Source organism: Aspergillus vadensis (genome assembly GCF_003184925.1).
Source record: "Aspergillus vadensis CBS 113365 unplaced genomic scaffold BO88scaffold_33, whole genome shotgun sequence".
Classification (NCBI taxonomy): domain Eukaryota; kingdom Fungi; phylum Ascomycota; class Eurotiomycetes; order Eurotiales; family Aspergillaceae; genus Aspergillus; species Aspergillus vadensis.
Window position 1 is genome coordinate 97387 of NW_020292071.1, and position 27751 is coordinate 125137.

At 51.2% G+C, this 27751-nt stretch overlaps 11 protein-coding genes across 11 annotated transcripts; 4 read left to right on the plus strand and 7 right to left on the minus strand.

The window, feature by feature from the left end:
• The first annotated feature begins 889 nt into the window (after positions 1 to 889).
• BO88DRAFT_408718 (adenine phosphoribosyltransferase APT1) lies at positions 890 to 1999 on the plus strand. Its single transcript, XM_025707782.1, has 2 exons — positions 890 to 1453; positions 1529 to 1999. Exons 1-2 carry the CDS (start codon positions 955 to 957, stop codon positions 1681 to 1683), a joined length of 654 nt encoding a protein of 217 aa, XP_025557846.1. The 5' UTR covers positions 890 to 954; the 3' UTR covers positions 1684 to 1999.
• Positions 2000 to 2033: 34 nt separating this feature from the next.
• BO88DRAFT_408719 (gamma-glutamylcyclotransferase family protein) lies at positions 2034 to 3166 on the minus strand (the record flags this gene model as incomplete). Its single annotated transcript, XM_025707783.1, has 1 exon — positions 2034 to 3166. A coding segment is annotated over exon 1 (790 nt), but the record flags the coding sequence as incomplete, so codon positions are not given.
• Positions 3167 to 3819: 653 nt separating this feature from the next.
• On the minus strand, positions 3820 to 7503 carry BO88DRAFT_447247 (seven-hairpin glycosidase). Its single transcript, XM_025710344.1, has 4 exons — positions 7268 to 7503; positions 6818 to 7188; positions 6197 to 6762; positions 3820 to 6144 (listed from the first exon to the last, which is right to left on the minus strand). Exons 1-4 carry the CDS (start codon positions 7396 to 7398, stop codon positions 3931 to 3933), a joined length of 3282 nt encoding a protein of 1093 aa, XP_025557848.1. The 5' UTR covers positions 7399 to 7503; the 3' UTR covers positions 3820 to 3930.
• A 220-nt stretch (positions 7504 to 7723) lies between these two features.
• On the minus strand, positions 7724 to 9234 carry BO88DRAFT_447248 (uncharacterized protein; the record flags this gene model as incomplete). The annotated part of the gene is made up of 3 exons (XM_025710345.1): positions 7724 to 8310; positions 8385 to 8535; positions 8612 to 9234. The coding sequence occupies 3 exons, from the start codon at positions 9232 to 9234 to the stop codon at positions 8101 to 8103; spliced, it is 984 nt and encodes a 327-aa protein (XP_025557849.1). The 3' UTR covers positions 7724 to 8100.
• A 25-nt stretch (positions 9235 to 9259) lies between these two features.
• Positions 9260 to 9678, plus strand: BO88DRAFT_429892 (uncharacterized protein; the record flags this gene model as incomplete). Its single annotated transcript, XM_025709193.1, is given in 3 exon segments — positions 9260 to 9276; positions 9338 to 9578; positions 9598 to 9678. The coding sequence occupies 3 exon segments, from the start codon at positions 9260 to 9262 to the stop codon at positions 9676 to 9678; spliced, it is 339 nt and encodes a 112-aa protein (XP_025557850.1).
• Positions 9679 to 11095: 1417 nt separating this feature from the next.
• Positions 11096 to 12878, minus strand: BO88DRAFT_408722 (WD40 repeat domain-containing protein). The gene is made up of 5 exons (XM_025707784.1): positions 12626 to 12878; positions 12511 to 12556; positions 12371 to 12451; positions 11553 to 12308; positions 11096 to 11498 (listed from the first exon to the last, which is right to left on the minus strand). The coding sequence occupies exons 1-5, from the start codon at positions 12767 to 12769 to the stop codon at positions 11446 to 11448; spliced, it is 1080 nt and encodes a 359-aa protein (XP_025557851.1). The 5' UTR covers positions 12770 to 12878; the 3' UTR covers positions 11096 to 11445.
• Positions 12879 to 13026: 148 nt separating this feature from the next.
• Positions 13027 to 14391, plus strand: BO88DRAFT_375134 (TRAPP complex core subunit BET3). Its single transcript, XM_025704327.1, has 5 exons — positions 13027 to 13191; positions 13253 to 13261; positions 13366 to 13585; positions 13667 to 13858; positions 13938 to 14391. Exons 1-5 carry the CDS (start codon positions 13154 to 13156, stop codon positions 14055 to 14057), a joined length of 579 nt encoding a protein of 192 aa, XP_025557852.1. The 5' UTR covers positions 13027 to 13153; the 3' UTR covers positions 14058 to 14391.
• Positions 14392 to 16893: 2502 nt separating this feature from the next.
• On the plus strand, positions 16894 to 19490 carry somA (putative cAMP-dependent protein kinase pathway protein (Som1); the record flags this gene model as incomplete). Its single annotated transcript, XM_025703558.1, has 5 exons — positions 16894 to 17355; positions 17415 to 17566; positions 17645 to 18932; positions 18997 to 19260; positions 19320 to 19490. 5 exons carry the CDS (start codon positions 16894 to 16896, stop codon positions 19488 to 19490), a joined length of 2337 nt encoding a protein of 778 aa, XP_025557853.1.
• A 2074-nt stretch (positions 19491 to 21564) lies between these two features.
• On the minus strand, positions 21565 to 24116 carry BO88DRAFT_475008 (uncharacterized protein). Its single transcript, XM_025711853.1, has 5 exons — positions 23807 to 24116; positions 23494 to 23737; positions 23391 to 23434; positions 23044 to 23247; positions 21565 to 22986 (listed from the first exon to the last, which is right to left on the minus strand). The coding sequence occupies exons 1-5, from the start codon at positions 23901 to 23903 to the stop codon at positions 22049 to 22051; spliced, it is 1527 nt and encodes a 508-aa protein (XP_025557854.1). The 5' UTR covers positions 23904 to 24116; the 3' UTR covers positions 21565 to 22048.
• A 520-nt stretch (positions 24117 to 24636) lies between these two features.
• On the minus strand, positions 24637 to 25406 carry BO88DRAFT_187318 (uncharacterized protein). Its single transcript, XM_025701794.1, has 2 exons — positions 25163 to 25406; positions 24637 to 25023 (listed from the first exon to the last, which is right to left on the minus strand). The coding sequence occupies exons 1-2, from the start codon at positions 25217 to 25219 to the stop codon at positions 24748 to 24750; spliced, it is 333 nt and encodes a 110-aa protein (XP_025557855.1). The 5' UTR covers positions 25220 to 25406; the 3' UTR covers positions 24637 to 24747.
• A 188-nt stretch (positions 25407 to 25594) lies between these two features.
• Positions 25595 to 26973, minus strand: BO88DRAFT_351801 (RNA-binding protein; the record flags this gene model as incomplete). Its single annotated transcript, XM_025703548.1, has 4 exons — positions 25595 to 26348; positions 26405 to 26551; positions 26605 to 26709; positions 26768 to 26973. 4 exons carry the CDS (start codon positions 26971 to 26973, stop codon positions 25595 to 25597), a joined length of 1212 nt encoding a protein of 403 aa, XP_025557856.1.
• Between the last annotated feature and the right edge of the window lie 778 nt (positions 26974 to 27751).

Here is a 27751-nt window from a genome sequence, read left to right on the forward strand (position 1 = left end):
CGACTTGTCCACTGGCAGACAACTCTGGCAAAGGCCCGATAGAGAGCGGGTGAACCAGTGAGAGTAATGAATAGCGCGAGGGGTGCATAACCTGGAATCAGTGACTTGCATCATGGCGCCATTGGCGTAGTACGACTTTGGACTGGCTTTAGACGGTTATACGCGATATAGTTCAGCCCAGGAGGGGGTGTCCCTCTCTCCACGGATGAGATTGGACTGTTCTCTGAAACAAGAGGCGGATGATGCTTTGGATATGAATGGATGATAGTGCCAACGGATCACCTCACTGACTCACGTTCTGACACCCTCCCAGATGGGCTGATTATAACCAGTTGAGTCTGGATGCTGGCAAAGAAAAGAAAAGAAAAGGTTCTCGACTTCATTGATGGAGGAGGGGCAAGTCTGTTCCGCCGCTTACCATACATACCACCATGCAGGTTTGTTTCCATACAGTACCCGAACTGCAGGTAAGTCGTCTGTCCAGCCATACTGGTTCTATATGCCTTGTAGCTAGATTTCATGAAAATCGGATCATGGTATTGAGTGATTCTGATAATCTGTATAAGCTTTATAGTGTTTGAAGATATATGTTGGGGGATAAAAACACCCAAGGTGATACCTTCCAGCAATGATGTGCAGTAACAGAGAAGAGGAACTTACAGGAATATGACAATACCACAGAGATAGATGACTGTAATGTCAATACCACCAGATCTTCACCATAATTTTCTTATTTCCTGTTTGGAACATTTTTCCTCATATTTTCCCCTCCTTCGTCTTTTTCGTTTCTTTTTCTTTTTTTGCTTATCACGCCGATTTCACTATTTTTACCTTTTTCGATCTTCCTCACCCCTCACCTCCTGGTCTGCTTTTGCTCCCCTCCTTCTACTCCTCCCCCCCTTTTTTTTAGTCTCTCTTATTTCTTTCTCTTCCTTCCTCTCCTTCTCTTTCACCATGTCTCAACCAACTTCTACTCCCCCCGTGCAACCTCCTCATGCCACCACCGCCGCCCAAGTCGCCGGACAGTCCTCCTCCTCTTCCGCCCGCACCGCCGAACTCGCCAGTCTTAAAGTAAAGCTGCGCGAGGCCCTGCGCCAGTTCCCCGACTTCCCGTCCCCGGGCATCTTGTTCGAAGATATCCTCCCGATCTTCGCTGATCCCGTTCTGCACGAATCCCTGCTCCGCTGCCTCGAGCTCCACATCCTCGAGAGCAACGGCGGCCAGAAGCCCGATGTCATCGTTGGTCTGGAGGCCCGTGGCTTCCTGATGGGACCTAGTCTGGCCCTGCGCATGGGTGCTGGCTTTGTCCCCGTTCGCAAGCAGGGCAAGCTTCCTGGTCCTTGCGACACCCAGGGCTACGAGAAGGAGTACGGCACGGACTTCTTCCAGATGCAGTCTGATGCGATCAAGCCCGGTCAGAAGGTGATTGTGGTGGACGACATCATTGCTACTGGTATGTTTACTATTTCCCCTTCTCTCTTAGTGTCACATATTGTGTGCGAGCATAGTTGCTGATCAACTGAACTAGGTGGTTCGGCGTATGCGGCCGGTGAACTCATCAACCGTAAGGGTGGTGAGCTGATGGGCTTCGTTTTCCTCCTCGAGCTCGAGTTCCTTCACGGACGGGACAAGCTGCCTGCCCCCGTCTACACTCTTCTTACTGGCCAGGAGACCAAGGCTTAAATGACCCTATGACATGCATTCGAAAAACATTCTTACCTGTTCGGAGGACTGCACGCACAAAAAGAGAAAAATCACATACACGCTCGCTCGCTACCACTCCTGGGAAGTGGTCGAACATGCCGCAGACACTGCGGCAGCAACCCCACGGGGTTTCGCCAGAGATCGCTACGGAATCGATCGCATCGACTGGATGGTCGACATGGGACATGATAGAACAAGCAATTGAACTCCCACCCGCCGGGAACGGCACCGAAACGAACCTGACGTGTTCTCTCCACCAGGGCTATAAAAGTTAATATACTTGATGTTTACTTTTTTCTTACACGAGTCGATGTCAATCAGGCGTGGCATGGAACTTTAACATTTTTGCATAGACTATGAAATAGCAATGACACCATGAAATGTAATAATACGCTATGCTTATATTATAGAAGATCTAGCACAAGATCTATGTCTAGTCTATACCAACCCAGCTAGTTCAACGGAATAGCCGGCCTCATAACCTCCTCTGCCCACTTAGCAGGCAACCCAAGGACCACCGACTCACGAATCGCCCGATTCATCCTGGGCACATACTCCGCCTTGGGTGGACCATTCCGCACCCTCACCTCATCCACATACACCAAGACCGGCACTGTCTTGGCCTCATTCCCATCAACATTCATCCACTTAACCACCTCCGCCTCGACAACCCACTTGTTATAACTCCCATGACCCTGCTCCTTCTCCCTCACCATGCCCTCCACCATATCTTCCTCGGCAGCATCCGGAGCCGAATAATCCACGCCCTCAAACCCATCGAGAATCCTCTCATCCTCCTCTCCCATATCATATAACACACCGTACACGGCATCCTCGTCAGGACCGCCCGCAACACCCACCTCGCCGGTCGAGATGCACTCGGCTTGCTGCTTCGAGACGCACATCTCAGCGGGGGGCACAACGTTGGCGTAGCCGCCCTCGTGGATCAGCCAGCGCCATTTTGGGAGGCGGGCGATGGCGAGCGGGATGGAGGAGGAGGGTAGGGCGGTGCAGCGGGAGGCCATTTGCGTGGGGGAGAGGTTGGAGCCATAGGCGAAGTAGAGGGGTTTAGCGGTACCACTGGTGAGGGCGGTTGTGGGGAGTGGGGATGGGGTTGTGGAGGTGAGTTCGGTAAGAGTTGTTGTGGTGGTTGTAGTGGGTTTGGTTGCTGAAGTGGCGGTGGTGATGTTGATGAGGGTGGAGGGGGTGGTGGTGGTGTCGACGTCGAGGTCTGTGTGGAGATGCATTTTGTATGTATTGAGGAGTATGGTTTGTGGTGGTTGTAGAGTAGTAGTAGTATAGAGAGGGATAGGACTGGTATATAGATGTATACTCGAGAAAGAGTGAAAAGTAAGAGAGAGAGAGAGAGAAAGAGTGACTGGAATATAGTACCCCAACCAGTCCAGATAAATCTTCGATCTAAATAAAAAGAACAAGTGTATCTTGCTTTCAAATCCTAAAGACCACCTCTACAGAAGAAAGAAAAGAAGACCAAGTATTTATACCTATCCATTGCCCCCCTCTCCAAATCACAAATCAGGGACACATTCCAAACCACGTAAACCTTAAACCTCCTCGCTTTCAATTTCGCCATCCCGCGCCGTTCGCCTTACATTATACTTTTTTTCGGTTCTAAATCGGCAGGGGTCTTTCTTTACTTGGGTATCGAGTCGATTTTCTCCACGGGGTTTTACCGTTTCGACCAATCGGCAAGTAAATCTGCCCCACCGCCACTTCTTCAGCCTGAGGCTGAGCAACGCTGAGTCATCTGTGCCCCCCCATCCCCCCCGTGGCAGCCACAAAGTATAGTACCTACAACCAATACTTTTCCTAACCATTAATCTTAATGGCGACAGTTTGACGTGACGGGCGGGATCTTCGGTTGTGGAGGCTGGAAGGGGGGACCCGAACGATTGCCGATCATTATTTTTTTTTTTTTTTTTTCTTTTCTCTCTTTCGTTTCGGGGATTTCCGTGTGGAGGTGGCGAGGGTTGGTGAATGGGAGATACGTAGATCTTCATTGTATGGTATGTGCGTATGTCATGGCTAGGGCTTTGGTATGTTAATGTGCAAGGTGGTGGTGGGAGGAGTGACGTGTACTGGGAATGCTACTATGCCAATGTTTTATTATACTAACTAAGATGAGGGAAAGCTATGCTATGGTGCTATCGTATAGGTAGGTACTCGCTGTAATGGGCATATGCTAGGGTAGTAACATATTTCGTCTTACAAAATATACAAATTATTGATGGGAATTCCCTGCGATCGTACCGAATATCGCCGTTTGATTCCCACTCCCGTAGCCTGTCGCAGTAGCTCGTATGTCTCTTGCCCTCCGCCTACCATGACCACGCTGAGAAGCTGGCGCCGCGGGACGCCTGCGGCTGTCATTTGCGTCTCGTCCAGATGAGGCCGCACCAGATAGGGTTCCGCGCGGACCGCGGCTAACCCGGGAGTTGTGGTGGTGGTGTCTGATCCATCGTGCTGGTCCTCGACTTCATCGTCGTAGGAGACCATGATGACGAGTTTCAGGGCGTACCGGGAAGGCGGATACGCGGCGATGTTGCGCAGCTTCTGTGAAAAGCTGCATCCGCCGCGCTTGATCACGAGCACCTGGTGGTTCTGTGCAACTTCTCGCAGAATGCGGTCGTCGCAGAGATCGTCCGCGAAGTAGATGCTGTTCCAGGTGAGGCGTTGCTTGGAAGGGTCGCCTGTGATGGAGACGGTTGTGGCGTCCTCCACGTCGGGGAGTGGGGCGGAGCCGAGGCCCGTGGAGATGGCGGCCGGGAGCAGGAGACGTAATGAGGTTGGTTTCTTCTTCTGCGGCAGGCTGGTCTGGCCTTGCATTTCATCCCGGAGGAGAGTGGATAGGGTATTGACCAGCGAGGAGAGGACGGTCTTCATGCTGGAGGTCGATGCATCTACGCTGCCGACTTTGCTGTCGACGGCGCTGGAGCCGTGGACGATGGCTCCATTGGCACGTCGAGGTGCAGCTGGTTCAGGACTATCATCTGAATCATTTCGTCGACGGATAGACTCTGGGATAACGTCAATGACGATGTCAACCATGGCGGTGTCGCGAACCCGCGTGAAGTTCGGGTCGGTGGGGTCGAGGACATCAAATGTGATTTCCCGTAGAAGATATACCTTCTCGTCTTTGCCCAGCGGCACGTTGTTGATCACCTGGACTCGGAATTCGTCCCCTTCTGCGCTGCCGGTTTCTCCTAGCACAGGGACATCCTGGACCATACTCAGCCGTAGGCCCCCGATGGCTTTAATGAAGATGCCATCGCGCACTCGTTCCAGTGACCCGGGCCCCACGACCATACCGGGAAGCGCGGGAAAAGAGATGTCAAGCGTAGGGCGAATTGTCATTGGTGCGCTGGTCGCGTTGAACGGTACCAGCTCTGGAGGCAATGTCCACGGGAAAAATGTGTAGTTGGTGGGCGACGACAAGTCCGACACTGATACGCTCGGGTGGTCCCGTGCATAGTCCAGAAGGGGGCCTTCCGCTGCGCCTCTACTCGGCATAAGATGTAGACGTGCCAGGTTCGCGGCGTGGAACAGATCGGACCGAGCCGCAGTGGATGAAACTCCTAGTGTTGGAGGCTCAGGTGCTGTTGGGCAGGTCAAACTCTCGCTCTCCACGGCGACCGGTACCTGCTTGCGCTCAGCGCGCTGTGACGTGCTGTTTTTGGGTATGATAAGAGGGTGGCCCTCGGTGGAAAAGACAAACGGCTGATCGAGCTTGTTGAGGGGATGGTCAAAATCGTACAGCAGAAACATGTACTTGGCAGTTTCACCCAGGAAGAAGCTCTCCATGCGGTCATTGAGCTCGCCGTTCCGGACGTCCTGAATACCAGCCCAACCGCACTTAGTCCAGCATCGCCGTTTCAGATCTCGCAGAACCATCTCACCGACATGCAGATACCAGGGATCCTTTGTCGCTCGGTAGAGGTAGTAAGTAGATTCAACGAACTCAGGGCGGCCACCGTACCAGGAAAGGCCCTGCTCAATGTCACCGGTGGCGACATTCCATCGTTCAGGCAGTCCGGAAAACCGAGTCCAGACTGCTGTCGTCAGAAGATGGATGCCGATAGCTTCGTCCACCTCTCCCGCCAGAGTAAGAAGCCCGGGGTAGAAGGCGCTGAGACTGTCGATCCAAAAAGCACGAGTCGCTCCGGTGAAGATGTCTCCCTGTATCAAATGCGGATGCTGATGGCCCTCACCGCGGTACAGGTGGCGTTTGATCGAGGCATGAGACTCCTCCCAGACCTTCAGAAAGGCATCGGCGGAGTGCTCATATTCCGATAGTGGTAAGAAATAATCATCCAGAACATGCCATGGGCTGCTGGTATTTGCCGGGGGTCGATCCCCTGACGATAGTAGCACGTAGGACTTGAAAGCATACTCGAAGAAGCTATCAATTCCTGCGCCAATCTGAGACATCGTATTGTTAGCCACGTCTAGATGCACTTGCCTGAAAACTCACCCCAGTGTAGGAATGAACCCATCTGCCGGATTCGGCATCAATGCCGGACCCTATCAGTCCAATATCACTCCTCCTTGCCCAAACGGCCCAGAATGCCCGCTTGGCAAGCTCCTCATACCGCCCATCGCCTGTAAGTCTGCTCAAGACCGTAAACTCTAGGACCAGACTGCCAGCGCCAGCGCTGCAAGTTTCCGTAGTCTCAAAGGTCGAGGAGCGGCGAGGCTTTTGGCACTGATCAGGATTGGCTTTGTCACACGTAGGGGCTGCATTGAACGGCGAGTTTGCGTAGTACGGCTGCCGTTGCACTCCATATTTCAGGTTCACTCGAGGATAAGGGAGACCAGTGTCCGTATAGAACGCGGGCAGAATTCGGTTCGCAAGATCGACAGCTAGTCGTAGAAGTTGGCCATCATAGATAAATCCGTTGTCCCACTCGATGCCGTGACTACCTTCAGGGAAGGAATGCTTATCCCAGGCTCTGGCGAAGTTGGCTTCGGCCTCCGGCGGATTGTATCCGCTGATAGGAAGATCGCCCACAGCAAAAAGATGAGCGCTGAGTAGACCACCTAGAGTGAACCATTAATCGATGCATACTCTCCATCCACAATATCCGATGCCTACCTAATCCTCGAATCACCGTCTCGAACACCTGCACTTTGCTATCCATGTCGAAGCCTCGACCCCTCTGGCCCTGGCCTGCGGGGCCATTGGATCCATCACCGTACAGTGTAACAAAATCCTTCACTCCGTTTTGAAAGTAATCCCACGCCTTCTGGCCCTGGTCGGGACTCGAGGAAAGTATGGCCAGGGAGGACAGACTGTCGATCAGAGTCAAGGAATAATTTCCCAGGACATCGTTGAGCTCTGCGTGCGCGGGATTATCTCGGTCGCGAACCAGCGGACGGCATGTTAGAGGGCGTAGTTCGTCTTCAGGAAAGGCGTGCTCGAGATAGTTGTCGAATCCGTGGTAGAACATATGCTCTGTCTCCTTCCTAGATATCGAAAGGTGTCAGTCGATCGGCCACAATATCAGGGAGGTTAGAGATCTCAGTTATGGGTGGTGAGATTTACCTGAGTTCCTTAACCTGATCGGTCCGCATGCCCTGGGCCATGGTGAGCCACAGCGACAGCTGCAAGACCCAGATCAGGATCCATGCTGAACGGAGGGCGGACATCTGCGAGTGCCAACATCCCGAGCGCATTACCGCAGTAGCGAAACAGTTATCAATGGCATGGGAGCGCGTTGATGAACTGTTTAATGTGGAATCCCCGCAGACCGGCGAGCTGAATTGCCTCCAGAGAAGGGGTTCCTGGAGGGCAGAGGCTTGAGGGGAAGTTGGTGGTGGCAGCGGCGCCGCACGTGAGGTCGTATTCAATCCGCGGCGAACCAATTTGCGGCCAGATATCCCGTTCACATTCTCTCCACTCCCCCCTTCCCTTCGGACTACGGGATCCCTTAATTCCACTATAGGGGACGTCTATATCATTAATAATACTTTTTGATGAATCAGCTTGCTTACGGTGGGCCTCGTTTCCCAGATATTTTCACATTTAGACGGTCAAGATGTACTTCGCAGTGGAAAACCAAGCTTAATGAAATAGCGCTCAAACAATGCTGGCCGGATAGATCAGTGTGTATATGCCAATGTAACTCCCGCTTCATCCAAAAAGATCAAGTATAAAAGTAAACGAAAAAAACAGCATATGGCTGGTGATGAGAAAGTCGCCAAAAAAAGGAAGGAAGCAAAGTCACAGGGGATATCTCGAGCAAAGGAAATACAGATGAAGGTGATCACAGTGCCGCTATATAAAGGAATTTTGCGGATAACGAGACGATTATGGATGTCATTGTGTCGGTGAATCCAGCTTCGGTATGTCGAGAAAAGAGAGAGGGATATGTACGGTCACGGTTGATGCCCTGATTCTTCAGGAATGCGCCATTGTGTGAATGATCGGGGTTGCGCTTCTATCACATAGTCGACGCCGTTGTCAGAGGTGTAGCTAGGCGGCCGTGGGATCCGCGATTTATTGCTCCCATGCCTGCCAACGCCCTTTGGTGCGTGTGCATTGTTATTCTCGATGCGCTGCCAGTACAGCAAGTCGGGGTTAATTCTCTGCATAGACAAGTCAGCGGGGCTGGTCCCCATCAAGGAAACATATGTCTTTTTGTAAAAATGGCGATACTTACCACACTTTCTCGCCAAAGACCGTAGGCCGGAGGAGGTGCCGTAACCTTTTCGCGCACGGCATTCGGGCTCGCTGCTCCAACGTCCTCATCGCCAGCTAAAATAACGTGGATAGGACGTGCTGGTTGCGCATAGCCGGCTGGCCCTGCCCTACTGGGTATGCGATTCGTAGCGACATCAGAGTCAGGCCGTCGTAACAGTGCCATCAAGAAGCGCGTGAGAGAATGACAGAAAACAATGCCAAGAATTAAGATTCATGAAGATGAGAAGAATTTGGAGCTCTCGGCCCAATGTCGTACGGGAAGCAGCGAATGCGAGGTAAATGGCGATAACGAGTATGAGAAAACATGCGGATATAACTAGTGTGATCAGTCGCCTCCGCAGTTTCTTCTCCTTCAGCCGTGATACGAACGATTGCCTGCATCGGAGGTCTTCAGGGTCTGGCGGGGAGTGTGCTCCATGCGAATCTCGTCCTGAGCGCGCATGCGACCGTGCTTCGCCGGAGCTTCCTGCTGCTGCGGACTGCAACTCAATTGGGACATACGGTCCTCTTGGCGCATATTGAGATGCAGCAGCATTTCTCAGAGAACTATGCGACGGTGCTGGTCGACCAGGTAGACGCGATTCGCGACGCTCAGCGCGGTCACCAAGGATTCGCTGTTCCAGGTCGAGACGATGGTCGGCTACCCATGATGTGAATCGCTCCTCCCGATTGGGAGCTCGTCGGAGTTGTTGGTCATCTGCGATTGACCCACTGGAATTGACATGCGAAGAGCGATCGGGCGAGAACATGCCGGGGATCGAGCTGGAATGTGTTGTCGATCCCGAACGAGACAGCTGAACCGATTCCATGTCAACTCAAACTAGCAGTCGTACAATGACATCTGGACAGACGTAGGGCGCGACTTTAAAGTGCTTCGCAGAGATCACTGATGAGTATTATATGCGTCGATAGCGGGAGCTTCAATCGCGTATATGATATGTTCTGCGTCGATATGTACTGCCGACTTCCGCATTCGTTGAACAACACACAAATAAGCGTCGCGGGAACGCAGAACCGGATGCAAACCGCCTGGAATGAGGGCCTTTACGACGCAAAGCGGATAATTGCTAGCGAAGGCGGATATCTGTGGCCGAACTGGGAAATTGGTTATGATTTCGGACGCTATACATTCATAATGAAGATCGAGCCTGGGGTGTAGGAGGGGGGCCCAGGGGAGAGCAGCATCAGACGCAGGAATCCCGATCGCGAAGTCACAGGACACGGGCGATGGCGACCCAAAGGCGATTAGATAGCAAGAGGGATTGGTGGAATTGTATCGGGATAGAGTAGAAGAAAATTGGATGTTGAAACGAACGCGCAGAAAAAGCGAAGGAACAGGGCGAGCACCAGGCCAGCCGGTTAGGAGAGGGCGATTCGGTTCAGCACGGAGAGAGCGAGAGCGAGAGAGGTTCGACGAACAGTAAACTATTATACCCGAATGATAGTCCGGACGGAGAGGGGATAAGATATCACAGGGGAAAAAGCAAATACTAATGGGCAGATGCCGATAAGGATGAGGAGGTAAAGATGAAGAAAGTGGAAACCAAAAGAAACGTTGGAAAAAGATACTAGTAGCAGAGCCTCAGATGTTGTATGCGAGCAAGAACGAAAGATCCATACTATGAACCCGGGATAAACAATGAGATGGGGAAAGCGAGCGAGAGAGAAACAGAGAGAAAGGAAGAACTGAGAGGCAGAGAGTAACGAGAGAGTAACGAGAGAGTAACGAGAGAGTAACGAGAGAGTAACGAGAGAGAGTGACACTTCCCGTTCCCCAATGGGTAATTATTACGGGCGACTAAGAGAGGGAAGTGGTGCTGCTAAGCAGCTTAGTTGGTTACAGACAGTTTCTCTCTCTCACACGCAGGCCTTTCCTAAACAACTTTGATAGGAAGTAACTTTCATTCTGCCCTTTTGATATTATTATTAGCCATCATTTCCCTATCTTACCCACTTCTCTACGTACAACTGACGGAACTGGGATCCAATTTGCACAACCGGCCTGATCCGATAAAATTATTATTAGTAGCTGGTTAGCTGGTTGATGGACTGCCGAATGCTGATTTGGCGTCTCTCCTCGTTCTTCTGCTTTAGGGGCTGACCATTTTACCCCTGGATGACCCACGTTGCCCTGATATAGACACGGACACCATTCAATACTAAGTATAGCCACAGCTCCCCTCCCTCCGTCGGCCCCCAGCTGCTGCATAGCTATTGATTGTACGCCATAGCTGTCTTCATCTAAGATTTGAACTATCCTAGTCCACTAGTCTGATTTACAACAGACCTGTGCACCGGCAACTACATCTGTGCTCCTTGACACTATTCCCCGTGGCATCATCAAATTGATCGGACTCAACTCTCACTTTCGGTTCTGACGGGCCGATGCTTGGATGCGGGTAAAGATTATACTACTAATACTAGTACTACTAATATTAAGGATGGCTGTGGCTCCTCGCGCCTGAAGGAAGCCAACTGTTTCGGTCTCACAGTCAGTTCCCCCTCTTAGGACCCTCTTCTCAAGGGGGCCAATCGAGCGCCAATAAATCCCTCGACGCGCTGGTAATTTTTATTAAAAGCGGCTACCACAGCTTACTGAGACAAAGCTGGCCCGTAGCTAGGGTCACTTATCGCCATGATCTTCCAAGGTTACACAAATGGAGTGCGAGCCATTATCATTCTGACGTATATTATTACACTTGTAAGGCACTGAATATATGGATATACTGCGCTCCACGGGAGGTAATCTAATAATGGTAGTAACCATTTCCCCGTCATGCGGCCGGCCGTTCTCCCCGGTCTGCCCATAATCGGCTAATCTACCAGCCTTGGTTGACACATTTCAACCGGCAAGCAGGGTTGATGCTGGAAGGTTCTCTTGCCATCACTATTCGCCACAAGTCTAACTAAACTTGATGGAGCGGGGACCCGGAATTTGTTGTCATTGATAAATGCTGTTCGTAATGAGACGGATTAAATAGCGGTTGTGTTGACTGGGTGTGCTGCATATGCGCTTCCCCTCACTTGCCAAGTTCACCGAGCATGAGCGTTCTATCGGACGATCCCGAGACAACTATAGACAGACATTAGTATACCAACGACTTTCCCCAGACCCGGTGTGACTTACTGATGGGCTCATTGTTTGGTGAGAACCGGACGTCATTGACGGTCCCCTTATGTCCAGGGAGCTTGTATAGAATTTTGCCGGACTTCGAATTCCAGACTACGACACTTCTGTCACCACTGCCCGCCGCAATCTTCTCTCCACTCGGGTCCCAACTGGCCCGGATGAGGTTCTTCTCCAGACCGACCGGCGCACCGTCAAATGTCCTGACGTGTCGGTTGGCCGGCGCGAATGGCCGGATGTCCCACGTGCGTACGGTCGAGTCGTGTGAGTTGGAAAGAAGAGTTTGCGAGTCGGGTGAGATTTCGAGAGAGGTGATGGTCTCCGTGTGTCCCGCCATGGAGTAGACGATGCCCTTCTTCCGTAGATCCCAAGCATGAATAGTGTTATCGATGCCGCCACTGTAGATTTCGTTACCCGCCTCCGAAAGCGCCACTGCCGTGATGGGCAACTCGGTTTCCAAATACTCGATGGCATCCTTCTGCCGGGGATCCCAGATGCCTATGCAGCCGTCGTCACTTGCGCTAACCAGCAATTCCTGGCCTCTTTTACTTATGTCAAGACAATTGATAATCTCCTCGTGCCCAATGTGCCGGCGTATCCTTTGTCCGGTCTCGAGATCCCAACTAGCGAGCGTCATGTCGGCCGATGCGGAAAATAACGTTCTGGAGTCGCGCGACCATTGAAGATCAAGAACTGCTCCCCGGTGGCCTGATAGCGCACCATAGTTCTCGCATTGTCCGTATGTGTTCCAAAGCACTGTTGTCGGCCCTGCGATTAGCCTGTACCCTCTAGCCACTACAATCAGAAGGAACACGTACAGATAGATCTATCCATTGAGCCCGAAGCAATGTGCTGGGCAGTGGGATCAAACCGCACCGAAAAGATTTCACCAGAATGACCTAGTATTATCCATTATATGTCAGACTTAGTCGTAAGTCACCGCGGTGGTGCAGCTCACCATTCATTTCCATAATCGGTGCTTGAAGCCCGCTGGTGCGGGGAACCTATAACCAAGGTCAACAATAGAACCTGACAAAAACCTCAATTCTCCGATGACGCGGGATAAAGCATACCGATTGAATCAGAGCTCCATTTTGCGACGAGCTTTGGACGATGGCTGTGCTATCATTGAGACCGGCGTCGGACTTCTTTCGCTTGACGACAAGCTGGTTCGATGAGCCAAAGGCTTCTTGCGCAGGTCGCTTTTCCCCCGACATCGTTGGAAGTAAATTCAGCGGCGAGTACAATCAATGGGTATGCGAGTCAAAATAGGGATGGAGGCTGAGCGTAGAAAGCAATCAAGCCTAGTAGCTGGGGAAATCTGGACTGGACGCGCCGACCCGGACTAAGTCTTGCGTCCGAGGCTCTAAGCATGGTTTCTGCGTAAGCGCCAACCAGCCGCGCTAGGCGCCGAGCGCTGGTCCACCAGGCGCGTGAAGCTCCGCCTCAGGCCCCCTCGGTCCACCGAATCAAGCGGGGAAGAGTGCGCATTGCTCTTGTCATTGTTTACCAGCCGCTTGCAAACTTGAGTTCTTTTGAAGTTTTGCATCGTTCATATTTACTTACTTTGACTTCGGGCTTAACGAGTGTGATTAGCAATCATGTCATCTGCAACAAAAGCGTCTAGGATTGGGGAAGAGTAAGCTGTTCATTTACCTCACTTGACCAGTAACCCCTTACTAACGTTCTGAACCCGACAGGCTGTGGAAGTCAGTAAGCTGCATGCGCATAGTTGGCGCTCGAAGGCCCCTTAGGAACCGAGCGAAGCCAGCTTGAAACGGATGGACAACTGACATACTCCCGACCTTACCAGGACGAGAGTTGACAAAGTGAACGCCGAGTTGGTAACATTAACGTACGGTACAATTGTCGCGCAACTTTGCCAGGACTACGATGGAAACTACCAAGAAGTGAACAAGCAACTGGAGAAGATGGGCTACAATATTGGAATGCGACTTATCGAGGACTTCTTGGCCAAGTCGGGCGTGGGCCGTTGTGCTAATTTCCGGGAAACAGCGGATATGATCGCAAAGGTATCTTGAGTCCAACAGGCGGAGCACTTGGCCGAAACTATATGGACCCCTGTGAGCTGACGAGTGTTATGCCAATTGCAGGTTGGGTTCAGGATCTTCCTCAACATCGCGCCCACGGTCACCAACTGGACGAGTGACAACAACCAATTCTCTCTCATATTTGAAGAGAACCCGTTGGCGGATTTCGTTGAGCTGCCCGATGACGGACGGGCTCAAGATGAGCTGTGGTTTTCTAATATTCTCTGTGGAGTTCTGCGGGGTGCATTAGAGATGGTAAGACGGCGTGCTGCAGGGAGTTGATCTGTTCTCTGCTAGCCACTTCCATGCATATCCATGCTAATTCTGGGAACAGGTGCAAATGCAGATCGAGGCGCATTTTGTGAGCGACGTTTTGCGGGGCGATGACACAACGGAAATGCGGGTATCACTTGTAAGGTACATTGAGGACGAGATGCCACCCGATGAGGAGTGATGGCGCCCGCCGCCTGGTTCTGAAATTGTTTATACAAGTAGAGGCGTCTGGTGTTATGAGGGTTTAATCCGCCGATCTGGAGCTGCAGTTACCAATGAATACTACCTTTATTACGGTTTATGATTGATACTGAGTCTTGCATCTGTAATTCCAGTGTCTAGATTTCTCGCACTAAACCCCGTTCACATAGAAGGTCTCCTGCAGGTCACCAGTTCAAAACACCAATCCATTGTCACAGACGGACAAGATGAACAATTGCATGAAAATGGAACTAACGAGAAAAGCAATTTACGACGATAATCTAGGTCTAGAACATGACCTGTCAACATAGTAGATCTCATCTTTACAAGTAGACACTCTCCGAAGCCGGAGCATGGGGATCTACACGGGTGCCATTAAGTATGACAGGCGCACTGGTACCTCATCAAGGCGGTGTGAGATTCTGCCATCCCGGAGAAGACCACCGACGCGATTCAAGTCCCTGTAATAAGCCCGCAGAGAACAAGCTTCACGGTCATTGCATTTCACAGACTTGAGAAGTGATTTTAGACGTTCTAAGACTACAGAATGTGTATAGTATATAGTGTATTGATTTTCCGGTGAATCAAGAGCGGAGCAATCTCAATATGAATGTCGATAGATTCTGGCCAACACATCTCCCACGGAGGACGGCCCGCACTATTCACGACTCGGCAGTGATCGGAGACTGACGGCCGTGACCTGTACTCCGTCTGATTGATACAACGCGATCCAGTCTGATCCTGCTGATCTAGCTACGGAAAAGTGTAATCACAGAGCGGCAGAGCCCGAATCTTGTCCCGGAAGAGCTAGAATAGAGATACCGTGCGCGGGGAAGGGTAGAGATCTCAATTGATATCTAACTCGTATGATGTGCAACATCAGTATCTAGACTGCTAACATTTCACCACAGAGTCCGGGGAACGGCAGGATGGGCAGATCGGCGCAGGAAATCCTCACCCGGCGGGAGAGGCACCACGTGATGCGCTAGACCACAACGGGGGCAAAGCATCCCATCATTCCCAGGGTGTGCCAGGATATACGCGGTGGCGAGTCTGCGATTCAGGAAAAGCAGCCTCAAACTGTCAAATAGAGAATAAGAGAAGGGGGAATCGTGGTGTTATTCACTTCTTATTAAGAAAAAAATCTTCTAGTGATCTCGATGATTTGAGAAAGTCATTGAATACGAATTGTCTATTTCAAATCTATAGTATAACATTCATTTGTGTTAGTGGGTTCAAATCAATGAATCAATCAATTACATTGTGAAGGGTCGCGGTGATTTCCGCTGTATCAGATACACTTTATACACCACCAGATCGGGTGGATCACTCGGCGCGTGTTAATGCTTCGGACTCCAAAGGGAGCAAGAGACTGAGAGTGAATTAGTTAGAGAGAGACAGGTATCTTATATAACTTATAACCAGCCTCTTTGATTTATTTGAAATTTTTACCGGCATCTTCTCCTTTTTTTTCTCGTTTCATCTCTCTCACATTGCGATCAAATATACTGGTAAGTTGTTGCTTCGATATTCTTGAATCTTTCATGCTCGTTCTATTAGAATAGTCCTTCATGTAAAACATCATCTGTTGTCTTTCTATTATCTCATTGTGTCAACTCTTCTCTCTCTGTCTCTCTCTCTCTGGTTACAAATTTTTATTTTTTCCCATCGGGATTTCCGCTGGAACTGCATGCTGAGATATACGCGAGCCAGCCGCATCTCCCAGCCCTCCCACGGCGTTCCGGACAAGATAATCCGCGCCGAACAAGCGATTCACGCCCGGCCGGCAGTGATTGAGCAACTCCAGGCACCGCGCCTGATATCCACGTCCTCCCACCCACCAGAGAACACCTCAGATCCACCGCTACACCTTGTCCTAACCTTTGCCTCTCTCTCTCTCTCCTCCCTCCCCCCCCCTCCACTTCCTCCTCTCAAATCTGCCGGATCTCTCCGTCTGTCCCCCCTTTCCTTTTGCTGCAGGGGCTTTTGAGGATACTTCTGTTGCTTCTGAAGTCCTCTCACATCCTTGGCTCTGGCTGGTACCCCCCGTCGGGTTGCGTCTGGTCGGGTTCTCTCCTATACCTCGTTCCCGTCCTTTGCCATCCTGTGTCGCTTGTTCGCCGCCCTGCCCCCCCGGCTGATCTTACCGCGCATTTTCGGTCAACTGGCTTCTGTGAACAAGTACACCAATCCTTTCTTCTCTTAATCTATTTTCTCTCTCCTTATCCCGTCTGTCTCCTGCTTTCAACTGGACCGTGTCTCGATTGAAAGTCCTTTTGCCCGCTTGTGCTCCGTCTCGCCTCACCTTGTGGAAGTCACCGAAGATTCTTTCTCTTCTTCTCTCCCAGTTGCCGTATGCTTCTGAGTGGGCCACACTCGCCTTCCCTTGTTGGTGATCATCACGACACCTTTGCTCTGCGTTGTCCTATCCTCTCCGTCAGAGATACCCCCCTCTACGTCAGTTAGCGTGAAACGATATCGCGGGTTCAACTTCCGCCTAGATTAGTCCCGGAACCCGGCTTACTCCCTGGCGATCGCGCATTCAGGTCTGGTTACGAAGCCGTCCTCAAACACTGGGCTGGAAGCATCTGTGACCCTGCCTTGTACATTCCCTCACCTTGGGACCTTGATTGCCGCGCGCTGCGCCTCGTCGCTTCCTTTGTGGTGAGCTCCCTCGCCGCAAGACGGTGGATGCGCGTTGAACGTTCTCGGACCCCCCGACGCTTTCCCATCGAAGACAATAACTAGGTGAGGGTGGCTGGACCCTTCTTTTGAGTGCCACCATGAATCAGATGAACCAGATGAATATGGCTGGAATGAACCCCGGTGCAGGGGGCCCAGTGGGAGGTGTGCCCATGATCAACAATGGCTCTGCCGCCCCCCGTAACGAACAAAACATCAACATTCCTGAAAACATGATCAACAACCTCAACACTTATATCTACGATTATTTCTTGAAGCGCGGCTACCACGATTGTGCTAGGGCGCTTGTGAAGGACGAGTCCATCAAACTTAATACCGAGCCGCCGATCAAGACGAGTCCGGGTCATCGTCGCGATGCCGACGTGAACGGTGTCGACGGTGATACAATGATGACGGATGGGAAGGATGGAGATAAAATGAAGATTCCTGATGACCTCCCCCGCCCTAATCTCCCTAATGAAGGACAGCAGTCGTCATTCCTCCTTGACTGGTTTAGCCTCTTCTGGGATTTCTTCTGGGCTCAGCGCAAGAAGGGAAACAGCAATGATGTGAGGAGTTATCTTACACACACCCAGGTACGTGCTCTTTCTTTCCTCTTTGCCGCCTGTCCGAACGTCTAACTGAGGCTTTGTAGAATATGATGCGCCTCAGGGAACAACATCAGAATCAATTATTACGACAGCAGCCACTGATGAATGGACAGATGGGCCAAAATATAATTCGCCGAAACGGCATGGTCCCCCCTAATCTTCAAAAAACTGTGTTGCAGAACAATACTTCTGGCCTGTACGCGCCCACCTTCCCTATCTCCTGCGCCACCTCGCAAGAGCATTCTGACCTTGGTACTGACTGCGTCTTTCACAGGTCGCAACAACAACTCGCCCAGATGCATAAAAACCAGCAGGTCCAGATCATGCAACAGATGCAGCGAGAGCATTCGGACATGGACATGAACGGCCATCGACCCCAGTCCCCCGCATCGGCAGAAAATGCCCCGTCTCCGTCGAAACGACCTCGCCTCGAAGGTGGCCCCATGAACGGGCAGCAACTGGCGCCTAACGGACGCGGTCAGGCCCAGGGTATCCCAGGCCAGCCGACCCCGCAAGCACTTTTGATGCAGAACGGACTCAATCGGGCGATGAACCCCAATCAGTTCCAGGCTTTCCAGCAGTCGGGACCGGCTGCGCAGCAGAAACAGATGCAGGTATATGCTCACAACTTGGCCGTTCATCACACACGCTCAGCATTGACGAACCAGGGCATGCCGAATGGTATGATGAATCCCGCGAATGTCATGGCAAACCCGCAGACGGAAATGGTGTCCATACCGGAAGGCCAGGTGTATCCCATCAACGGTGACTACTATGGCGCGAATGGTCAAATGGCCCAGGTTCGGACGGGGATGCAGACACCTGGCGGTCAGCACGGCAACCACGCTCTCCAGGATTATCAGATGCAACTTATGCTGCTCGAACAGCAGAATAAGCGGCGTCTGATGATGGCTCGCCAGGAGCAGGACAGCATGGCTCGGCCTGATGGCCAACCCCCATTGCCCGGGCAGCAGTTGCCACCAGGCACCTCGCCCCAAGGCAGCAGGGCTGGCACATCGCCGAATCCCAACGACCAAATGAAGCGAGGCACCCCGAAGATGCCCCAGACCGGCCTCCCCGGATCACCGAGCGCTGCCGACGCGATGGCCCAGGGCCGTGGATCCCCGGCATCCATGAACTTCCCTGGTGGCCAGATGCCTCCCGAGATGGCGGGTCCCCAGTTCTTCGTCAAGAACATGGCTGATGGTATGGCGGCCCCCAACGGCATGCGTCCTCCGAGCTCCAATCCTGCGTTCAGCGCCCCTCAGATGGGTCAACCGATTCAAGCTGGTGCTGGCAATCGCATGCCCAACGGAGGTTGGCAGCCGCAGCAAGGAGCTCAGGGCCAGCCGATGGCGCCGCAGCAGTCGCCCGCGACCCAGCCTCAGTCCACGGGAACGCCTCAGGAAAGGAATGCCATGCCGCCGCCCCAAGCTCCCCCAGCACCTGGTGCCAACGTCGGTCGAACCCAGCCTCCGTCGCCCCAAACCGCCGCTCCGCCGACGCCGCAGCAAGGCAACAAGCCCGCTCCGAAGAAGAAGGAGACCAAGGATAGCCGGAAGGTATGTAATCAATGCTCTTGGTTGTTGACCCCCCTTGTCATCTCATATTGAACGCAAATCTTAGCGACCGAAGAAGGGCGCTGCTGCTGCCGCCGCCGCCGCCCAGGCGAACACGGCTGCCACGCCATCTTCCGAAGCAGAACATCCGCCGACGCCTACGCCGTCGACGCCGATCACGCCCCAGCATCCGAACTCGTTCAACAAGGCCGGTGCAAATGCTACGACTAGTGCTCCGCAGCAGCCAACGTCTGCCCCTGCACCTCCGCCACTTGTTCAACAGCCTCCGGACCAGACGCAGCAGCCTTTCAATGAACTGAGCATCCCTGATGTATGTTCCTTGCCTCTTTCGTTATGTTCGGTGGATATTATACTTACATTATTGAGCAGGCATCGGCTTTCAATCTGGACTTTAGCGCCTTAGAAAACCCGGACATCCTGGAGAATTTCGACTTCGATACGTTCCTCAACACTGATGCAGACACTGCTGGATTTGGATTTGACCCCAACATATCGTATCCAACCGATGGTGTTGAGACCGGTGCCGGTGATGGCTTGTGAAATGAAGTCCGACGGTTGTTAAGTCCTTAACTCATATACCCTTGTTCTGTACATTTCCATAAACTTGAGTTCGTGCTTTGTGCTTTGCTTTTTGCTTTTCATGTGTCATTTTTTTTCTCTTCCTTTTCTCTGCTTGTTTTCGCATCGCGTCTTCTCCTATCCTTGTGTTCTGTCGACATGATTTGGATATGTGCCCAAGTGACTAGGCGTTGGTGTATCCTCTTTTCCTTTTGCATATCCTTTCTTTCACTCTGCCAACCACAAGTGTCGACCGGCTTCCGATGGGATTTGCTTGATTGCCCTGCTTGTATTCAAGCTACGTTCCAGTGGCCTCGTGTGACTGCTTTTTATATCCTCTTATCACTATTACTACTTGATTAATCTGGTCATCAAACTTCCCAAAGGGCCATCGAGTGATGCGTTTCTCCACCATCCTAGCGTTAGTCATGCTCCATTTAATGCTCGAGAATACTTACATCACAAGATGCGCCCCTGGCCCTTTCTTTCTCCTTTCCTTTTCTTCTTCAACCAATTTCTCTTTCCCTTGACAAACCTTTTCTTTTCCTCTTTGCGCTTTGATTCCATCTGAATCTTCTTATTTATACCTTCTTCCTTTACTTCTTTATATTACTTATTTCCTATGTTGATCTCTTTACCGTGTTGTGGCGTTATAATCAACGAGGCTCTAGTCGTTATTGACTCCTCTCAGGGAAATGGTTTCATGAAATCGAGAAAGATACTCACGTTCTTCTCTGCTGTTCTTTTTTCCTCTCTTGACTGACTTAACTCTCATGCTACCGTATCACCTTAAATCGAACTGCCTGCTTCCTGCCGTACATTTCACTGCGCGCTGCTATTTAAATCTACCTTTACTGCCTGCAGTTATTCATGCTTTTAAACCAGATCCGTCCGGAAGACACGTCTCGTCTCTGTTTGATATTGGTTGGTGTGTGAGTGAGTGAGTGAGTGATTGTGTGTATAGGGAACCAGGCCAAAAGCGAAATTCTGGAGTAGTTTGAACCCAAAATTCAGCTGTCTGTTTGATTCCCTCCCTTTCGTACATATCTTATTATATAGCTAGCTAGCTTACTTTATATCTGTCCTCTGAAGGGTAGAATGATAACCAACTGATTACTTGGTGTTGGCTCTATCATTGCCATAAATACTTCGCAGTATGAGTGAACTACGCTATAGTCGAAGGAATTAATCGTCAACACAAGCTGCTTACTGCTTACTGCAGCTAGCTAACTAGCTGCATAACTGCACATCTGCATGCATACATGTAACAGGTCAAATCAAATCAAATTCCTTCACACTTAATACTAAGTTGCCAAAATACCATGCCATCTAATTCACAGAGTTGATACTTACTACCAAACAATCGCTTGGTTAACCCCTTCCCCCCAAACAAGGTGAACTAGGGACGCTGCTGGTATTATCATTATAATTCCTTATATCAGCTACTAACAGCCAGATTAGTTATATTATCACTGATAGTAGCTTCACTCCCTATTATGTTATGATAATACCTTACTTACACCATCTATGTATGTAAATCTCTGTTATCCCCCTTACACTGTCTTGGGCTAATCAGCTACTAATATAGATAGTAAGTAAGTACTTGAAGTAAACAGGTAATATCGTATTGTATTGTGATGGTAACTATCCCCTTCAACACCACCAGATGTATACTTACCAAAAGGGTACGGGGGATGACACTGCGAGCTTGTTTCTGCTGACGAGGAAGTCAAGTGGGCAGGTAGATGGTATCGATTCGTATGCTAATGATTACTGGCTTACTTCAGTTTAGTTTTATTTCTGGACGTTGGTAGACGGAAAGGAAGTGTAGGTGATGTGAAGTCTTTGCATGTTGGGTAGGTTGGTGAAGAATATTATCGCCTAGAATGTCGGGATCGTGATGGGCGAAGACATGGCTCTTGGACACCGATGTCTGATAGTGGATGTATCATTGAGATGTTGGGAAGGGCAAGGCATTGATTTTCACTGAGCAGGAAAAGTGACATGAACAAAAAAAGCAGATAACGGAAGGCATGTAAAGAAACAAAGGACTAGTCGTTTTTGTTAGCTATGCAAGATCTCTGAGGATGCTGGTCTGTGGATTCTGCAAGCTAACACTCACTACCCTCCTAGCTGCTGCTATCACCACTAGAATAAGTACATTGAATGCTAAAACACAACATCCTGGGCTGAAAACATGAGTACTGACACATCCACACGTTTCACCCCAAGCAAATTCAGTAATCGTAGCAATTGGTATAAGGTAACGAGAGTTCATCGGTCATGACTGGACCTCAACATCGACGCCCTATGTTAAAACTCGTTAACAGCCGAATCGATAAACAACACAAGCTGACGAAGTAGGGAGAAGAAGCAAGCAGTGCACTGGAACTAAATGCCTATCTTGACCATATAAGAATAATTCCATCATTTCAGTGACTGCTACAGTGCTGACCCAGCAAGCTGGGGCCTAGAACAAGGCAGTCACCAAGCCTAGCGTTCATAAGTGGATTCTTGAGCTAGCAGAAAACCGTGTCACCCTAGGAAATGGGAGAGACCTCTGCACGGGCAGAACCTGTAGATAACTTGCGGCTGGACCGAGTTGGGGTTTCCACACCTCCGCTGGTACGCACTACCAGCTTGGAGGGGGTTTCGCGGGACTTGTCGTTCACTTTGAGCGGCGAGCCCCCGAGAGATTCATTGTCCTTACTCTGGGACATGCCCTCCTTGCGGCTTTTGACGCGTGGGCTAGGGGTAGCATGAATCTTGGTAATTGCCGCCCCCTCAGCCGCCTCCGAAGCAGCGGTGGATTTAGTGCTGGACCCAGACGCTTCTCTAGTTCCAGGCAATGATATCTCCTTCAAGATCGACGTGCGGCTGCTGCCTTTGGTGTAGGGTGCAGAACGCGCTTCGGCAGCTGCAGAAAGCTTATTCCCCATGGGTAAAGCAGTAGAGGGGCTATTGCTGGGTGCAGCAATGCCGAACAGGGCCAGTGGCTTGGGCGGACTCAATGCTTCAATCAGCTGCCGGTATGACTCCTCATCGACGGGGGTTACTATGCTGGGATGTTTGCTATGCTCGTAGCTAATGCCCGTCATGCTGGAGATGGCGCGACTACTTCCGGAGCTAGAGATATAATCGGGCATGGGAACATCCTCGCAAGATGATCGTGCACCTCGATGCCGGATAACAGGGTCGGTGAAGGGATCTGGCATGCATTGGCCTTGCCACTGGGGTAGAGGCATCTGAATCGATCTTTGATAGTTTCGATATGCCCAGGAATTGCCTGAATGGCTGCTTACTTGGCTTCTGGGGGCCAACACCCGACCCTGGGCACCTTGCTTACTGGGAGAGTGGGCGTGTGAGTCCTCTGCTGTCAAATTAGCAGGATCGATGCCCGAGTTGTACTTGAAAAGTCGTGGCTCCCGTGTCCACATCGAAGGGTTCGGCCAGGCGATGTTTGAATGCTCCAGGACCTCTACACTCAACGGGTCAGTGCATCTATGAAGATAGATCTTCTAAAGTAAGCACTTACGCAGTGGTGCATGCTGGAAGGCAAATGCGACGATCTCCTTGACTCTCTCGAAGGGTGGATAGCGGTGTGGGCGACAAAAGCCCTCAGCAATCACAACTCTAATCCTACCGTATAGCTCAGCTGCATCCCAATGTCTCTGCTCTAAAATTTCCTGATGGAACGGAGGGAAACGGAGGCTATCCTGATTGCCAGTCTTATCGACGTCTAGAATCTTGCTGTTAGATGATGTCTTGTGAACAAAGGTGGAATTCGAGAGGATTGATGCAAAGCATACACGAACTTAGGTCTAAAGACGAGAACGTAAGGTCAGCTATAAATTTGACAACAGAAGGATCACTTCTGCTCACCAATAACATGGGGCCATCCCGATCTCTGATGGAAAACGCTACCCCTATGGCACACAAAGGCTCAGTTCATAGCCTCCGGTTGGAGGCTCGGGCAAGCACCTACGAGACACATAGGCCATCAATAAAGACCCGCACCTCGAAAAGCACTGCATCATCTGGCTGCAAGAGGCTTTCCATCAACCGACTGGGTGTGGGCTTCTGCCAGCTATGAACAGACACACGGAATGGGGTGTTGTGACGCAAACTTGGGACGAAAGTAGTGAGAACTGGCAACTGGCCCTCATTGCTCTGTGGCAGAGGACAAGTAGCCGGACTGACAAGACCGGGACTATGCAAGTAGGGTGAATCTGGTAGATAGATTGGGGGTCAGCAATAGAACAAGCCACGAATCTGCTCCAATCTTCGCCGACACTGACCCTTATCCTTCGTGACGAAACATTGGGTCTTGAATTCCTGAATGGGCACCTTGGACGACTCGGGGAAGAGAATCACGTCCCAGTCTTCGTACCGCATTCTGGCTGCCCCAAGGACTATAGTCTGCGGGTTAAAATGAGGAAAATGGAAGAAATTGAACCTCGATCAGGGACTAAGATACTAAAAGTAAAGAGAATTGAACCGATCCGAGTGGAAGGGAGGGGGTTCCTAAGAGAGAAGTAGGTATCTCCTCCACCACGACGAGGAGACAGTAGCATGAAGGTATCAGAGGGCGAGCAGGCAAAGGAAAAGACCTACCGGGGGTCGCACCTGCCAGACTGGCTAGATAGATAAGGGAGTACCTGCCTCATGAGGACATACCCTTCGAGTTGAAAAGATTACAGACAAACCCGAACCGGATGACCAGATTTGGGAGGGCAGGTACGAACCACAAGACAGACAGAAAGAGTACTAAGACAGGAATGAAAGGAAGAGAGATATATAGGTTTGAAAACTCATAATGCAGACCTGGCGACATGCGCCCAATTCAGATTGTTTAGGCATCTATTATCGAGTCCCATGTACACGAGGGAGGAGCAGATGCGAGCAAACATGCTCCAATCTGCCATGCTCGCAATCGCGGTGCATACACACAAAAGGCAAAGTAGTCGGGGAAAGGAACACAGAGCTCACTGCAGAGCGAAGGGGGAATCATCCGTAAGAATAACGACTAAATGAACATGCCAGTAGTGGAGCTGACGCTGGAAACAACACCACCCTCCTCGGTGACACAAGGAAAACAACCAGACTTACGAACGCCCCTCTCCCAAACCGTGATTTGTTTGTTCACAACAGGATGCCGTCATCAGTGCCCGAGGATAGGTAGGAACAGAAAAACCACCCACCACCCAGTAACTACAATTTAAACGAAGAGATAGACGCATTAGGAAGAGCCCCGTTCTGTCATAAAATCATCAATACCAGCCCCAAGTCCCACACACCCGGCAGGGGGATAGAGAAAAGTACACAACCCAAGCCGTCCAAAACATCCGCGGAACGCGCCAGACGCAAGACGGGGGAAGGACCTAGCAAAGGACCACCGCATGGAAAGAGCGAGAGAAAGAACTGTGCTCCATAATAGACTGAATTGAGAGAAATAAAAGGCGAGGTGGAAACATGTTGTACAGGCCGCCCGGTCTAAGAAGCACGACGTAACATCCTCACAACGAAACAAGAATACGATTGGATTGCTTCATGAAAAAGGACTTCAGCAGAGGAACTTTTCGCAGAAAGCCTGCCCAGGGAATAAAGGGGGGGAACACCGCACGCGCATTCAACAATTCCGATTGTCGTCATACGCATAATAACATAGACCTAGGGCCCGAAGACGTGAGGAGAATGTAAAAAGCGGACATGGGATAAAGGGAAGAAACGGGGGAAACATATGAGAATTGGGGAGAGTGGCGAAGGAAAATTTGGGGGAGGTTTAAAAAGGGGGAATGGGAGAACAGAAGAATAGTAAAACGTGAAGATAGATAACGATGAAAATCAGAGCTCAAATCTGGCTAACAATGGAAGCGCTCGCATATGAAGTACGTAGCACAGGAGAAAATGCCCATCCAGAGCTATAGAGGGTAACTTTCGCAGAGATCATGGCAGACTTATAACACAAAAGACCCATCGTGAAATGACAAAACTCCTGCTGGTTCTTTCAAACTAAAATGGAAAGCTCTTTTACTAAGTCTGGGCGTTAGTGATGCTCTGAACCCCACCAGCCTCGGAGGGAGAGTTCAAGGGGAACCGACCTTCATAGGCGCGAAGCCGCCGTATCCGTGAGCGGGGGGCATGCCCATGGAGGGGTACATGGGAGGCGGAGGGGGAGCAGGACGGTAGGGGCTGCCGGCAGGGCCAGAGTTGTTCTGAGAGCGACCCCAGCTCAGACGCACGCGGGAGTTTCCAATGGGATATCCCTGCATCTGGTTGATGGCCATCTCAGCAGCATGGCGCTGGACGAACTGGACGAAACCGCAGCCCTTTCCAGGGGGGATCTTGACGTAGGTGATTTCACCGAAGCCCTGGAAGAAGGAGCGGAGCTCATCCTCAGTGACGTAGCCAGAGAGGCCGCCAACGAAAACGGTGGTGTTGTTGGGGTCGGTGAACTGGTTCATGGGCTGGGGAGCACCGTAGAAGCCCATGGGGGGAGCGCCCATGGGAGGGTACATGCCCGCGGGGCCGGGCATGCCCATAGCACCGGCAGCACCAAGGCTGGGGCCCTTGTTCTTGGGAGTAGCAGTAGAGATGCGCATGGGACGGTTGCCACAGTAGACACCCTGCATCTCGCTCAGAGCACGCTGCTGGTCGTTCTCATCGGAGAAGCGGACGAAGCCGTAGCCACGAGACATGCCGCTGATGGGGTCGGTCATGATCTTGGCGGACTTGCAAGACGGGAAGCGGCTCTGGAACAGAGAAACGAGGACGTACTCGTTGACCTCAGGGCCCAAGTCACCAACGAAGATCGAGTACTCAGGGCCACGGTCATCACGGCTATTTGACATGTTAGCTTGTGACCTCAGATACTATATGTGACATCTTCTCCTTACCTGCGGTCGGCAAGACCACCACCGGTAGCCCAGTTGAGCTTGAACAGACGGTTGGTGTTGGGCATGGGGGTGCCGTTCAGGGACAGAGCCTTGGCGGCGGCGGCAGGGGACGCGAAGTCGACGAAGCAGTAACCGGCGTTGCTCCTACTACCAACATTAGGATCGCCTTCATATTGAATCCAGTGTGATTATGTACTCACCCAGAAAACTTATCGCGGATCATTTTAACGTTGACCTGCTCACCCATCTGGAACCAGAGGTTGCGAACGAAGTTCTCATCGATCCAGGGCTCAAGCTCACCCATCCTAAACGGCACCAGTCAGAGACAGCACGGACAAGAGATACTGCACTGGGAAAACTTACCAGAGGGTAGTCTTTCCCTCGTTGGCCTGCTGGGGAACAGGGGCAGCAGAGGGCTCCCCGGGAGCAGGACCCTGGAAGGGGGCGGTAGTAGGGTCAGCCTGGCCGGTCATGGCGGTGTCCGCGGTAGCAGGAGCGCCAGGAGCGGCAGCGGCGGCGTCAGCAGCAGGGTGCTGGTTTTGGAAAGAATCAAAGTTCTGGAAAGACATGTTTGACATAAAAATTCGACTTTCGTAAGAATAACTGCGAGATAGGTATCTGGAAGTCCAGCATGAATATTAGTAACACTTTCAACGAGTGAAAAGGATCGAGTGCTGGCCAGTCGCAGTTGCGCGTACCTTAGTGCAGGTAAAAGAGCAGAAACCCAAGCAAACAAACTTTTCTATACCGAAATTGGCCCGTGCGAATGGGGTTTCGTAGGATTCGTCAAGGAAAGAACTGCGTGCGATCGTTCAGACTTGAAATGACTATTAGTACCAGAGAATTGACTTCAGGAACGAAGGTCCTTGGGTAGCAACAAGAAAGAATTCAAAATTGGCGAGGCAGAAAAGCACGAGTAAATCAGAAATAAAGGGAAAAAAATGGGAAAGATGCCCGATCCACAAGTTCGCGGTAGCTCAGATGGAAAGCATTGACAGAGCGGAAGATAGTTGAATAGAACGTGAAGAATTCCCCAGGATGGCGGCCGGCAAAAAAATTGATTGAACGAGCGACTCGGTGAAAGTTGGGACAAGTCGAGAAGTTGGGTTCAGCCTTGACTTGCAGGCCAGCTCCGTCAGGTGCCAAGACTCAGGTTCCTCGGGTGGTTGCAATGGAATAGCCGGAAAGGTACAAGATCCATGGAGTGAATCGAACAAAACCGGAAGAGGTGTGGTAGATCTGAGGTGACAATGCGTGAATAGCCAGAAATAGGCGTTGTCACCATAGCATGACCGCGTTCGTCGAGGATACACCCAGAGAAGGCCACATCCGCTCCGGTTGCGACCG

Bases quoted from the DNA above. Each gene is read 5' to 3' on its own strand.
- BO88DRAFT_408718 (XM_025707782.1), top strand. From the start codon at position 955: ATGTCTCAACCAACTTCTACTCCCCCCGTGCAACCTCCTCATGCCACC. The intron at 1,454-1,528 runs GTATGTTTACTA...CAACTGAACTAG, and splicing joins GGACGACATCATTGCTACTG to GTGGTTCGGCGTATGCGGCC.
- BO88DRAFT_187318 (XM_025701794.1), bottom strand. From the start codon at position 25,219: ATGTCCGCTTTTTACATTCTCCTCACGTCTTCGGGCCCTAGGTCTATG. The intron at 25,024-25,162 runs GTATGACGACAA...TTTCGTTGTGAG, and splicing joins CTAGGTCTATGTTATTATGC to GATGTTACGTCGTGCTTCTT.
- BO88DRAFT_408722 (XM_025707784.1), bottom strand. From the start codon at position 12,769: ATGTCGGGGGAAAAGCGACCTGCGCAAGAAGCCTTTGGCTCATCGAAC. The intron at 12,452-12,510 runs GTGAGCTGCACC...GGATAATACTAG, and splicing joins ACCGATTATGGAAATGAATG to GTCATTCTGGTGAAATCTTT. The intron at 11,499-11,552 runs GTAAGTCACACC...GTCTGTCTATAG, and splicing joins ACCAAACAATGAGCCCATCA to TTGTCTCGGGATCGTCCGAT.
- BO88DRAFT_475008 (XM_025711853.1), bottom strand. From the start codon at position 23,903: ATGCGGTACGAAGACTGGGACGTGATTCTCTTCCCCGAGTCGTCCAAG. The intron at 23,435-23,493 runs GTAGGTGCTTGC...TGTGTGCCATAG, and splicing joins ATTGATGGCCTATGTGTCTC to GGGTAGCGTTTTCCATCAGA. The intron at 22,987-23,043 runs GTAAGTGCTTAC...CGTTGAGTGTAG, and splicing joins CTTCCAGCATGCACCACTGC to AGGTCCTGGAGCATTCAAAC.
- BO88DRAFT_375134 (XM_025704327.1), top strand. From the start codon at position 13,154: ATGTCATCTGCAACAAAAGCGTCTAGGATTGGGGAAGA. The intron at 13,586-13,666 runs GTATCTTGAGTC...TGCCAATTGCAG, and splicing joins CAGCGGATATGATCGCAAAG to GTTGGGTTCAGGATCTTCCT. The intron at 13,859-13,937 runs GTAAGACGGCGT...TTCTGGGAACAG, and splicing joins TGCGGGGTGCATTAGAGATG to GTGCAAATGCAGATCGAGGC.
- BO88DRAFT_447247 (XM_025710344.1), bottom strand. From the start codon at position 7,398: ATGCGCTCGGGATGTTGGCACTCGCAGATGTCCGCCCTCCGTTCAGCA. The intron at 6,763-6,817 runs GTAGGCATCGGA...GGTTCACTCTAG, and splicing joins GACGGTGATTCGAGGATTAG to GTGGTCTACTCAGCGCTCAT. The intron at 6,145-6,196 runs GTGAGTTTTCAG...ACGATGTCTCAG, and splicing joins GGGTTCATTCCTACACTGGG to ATTGGCGCAGGAATTGATAG.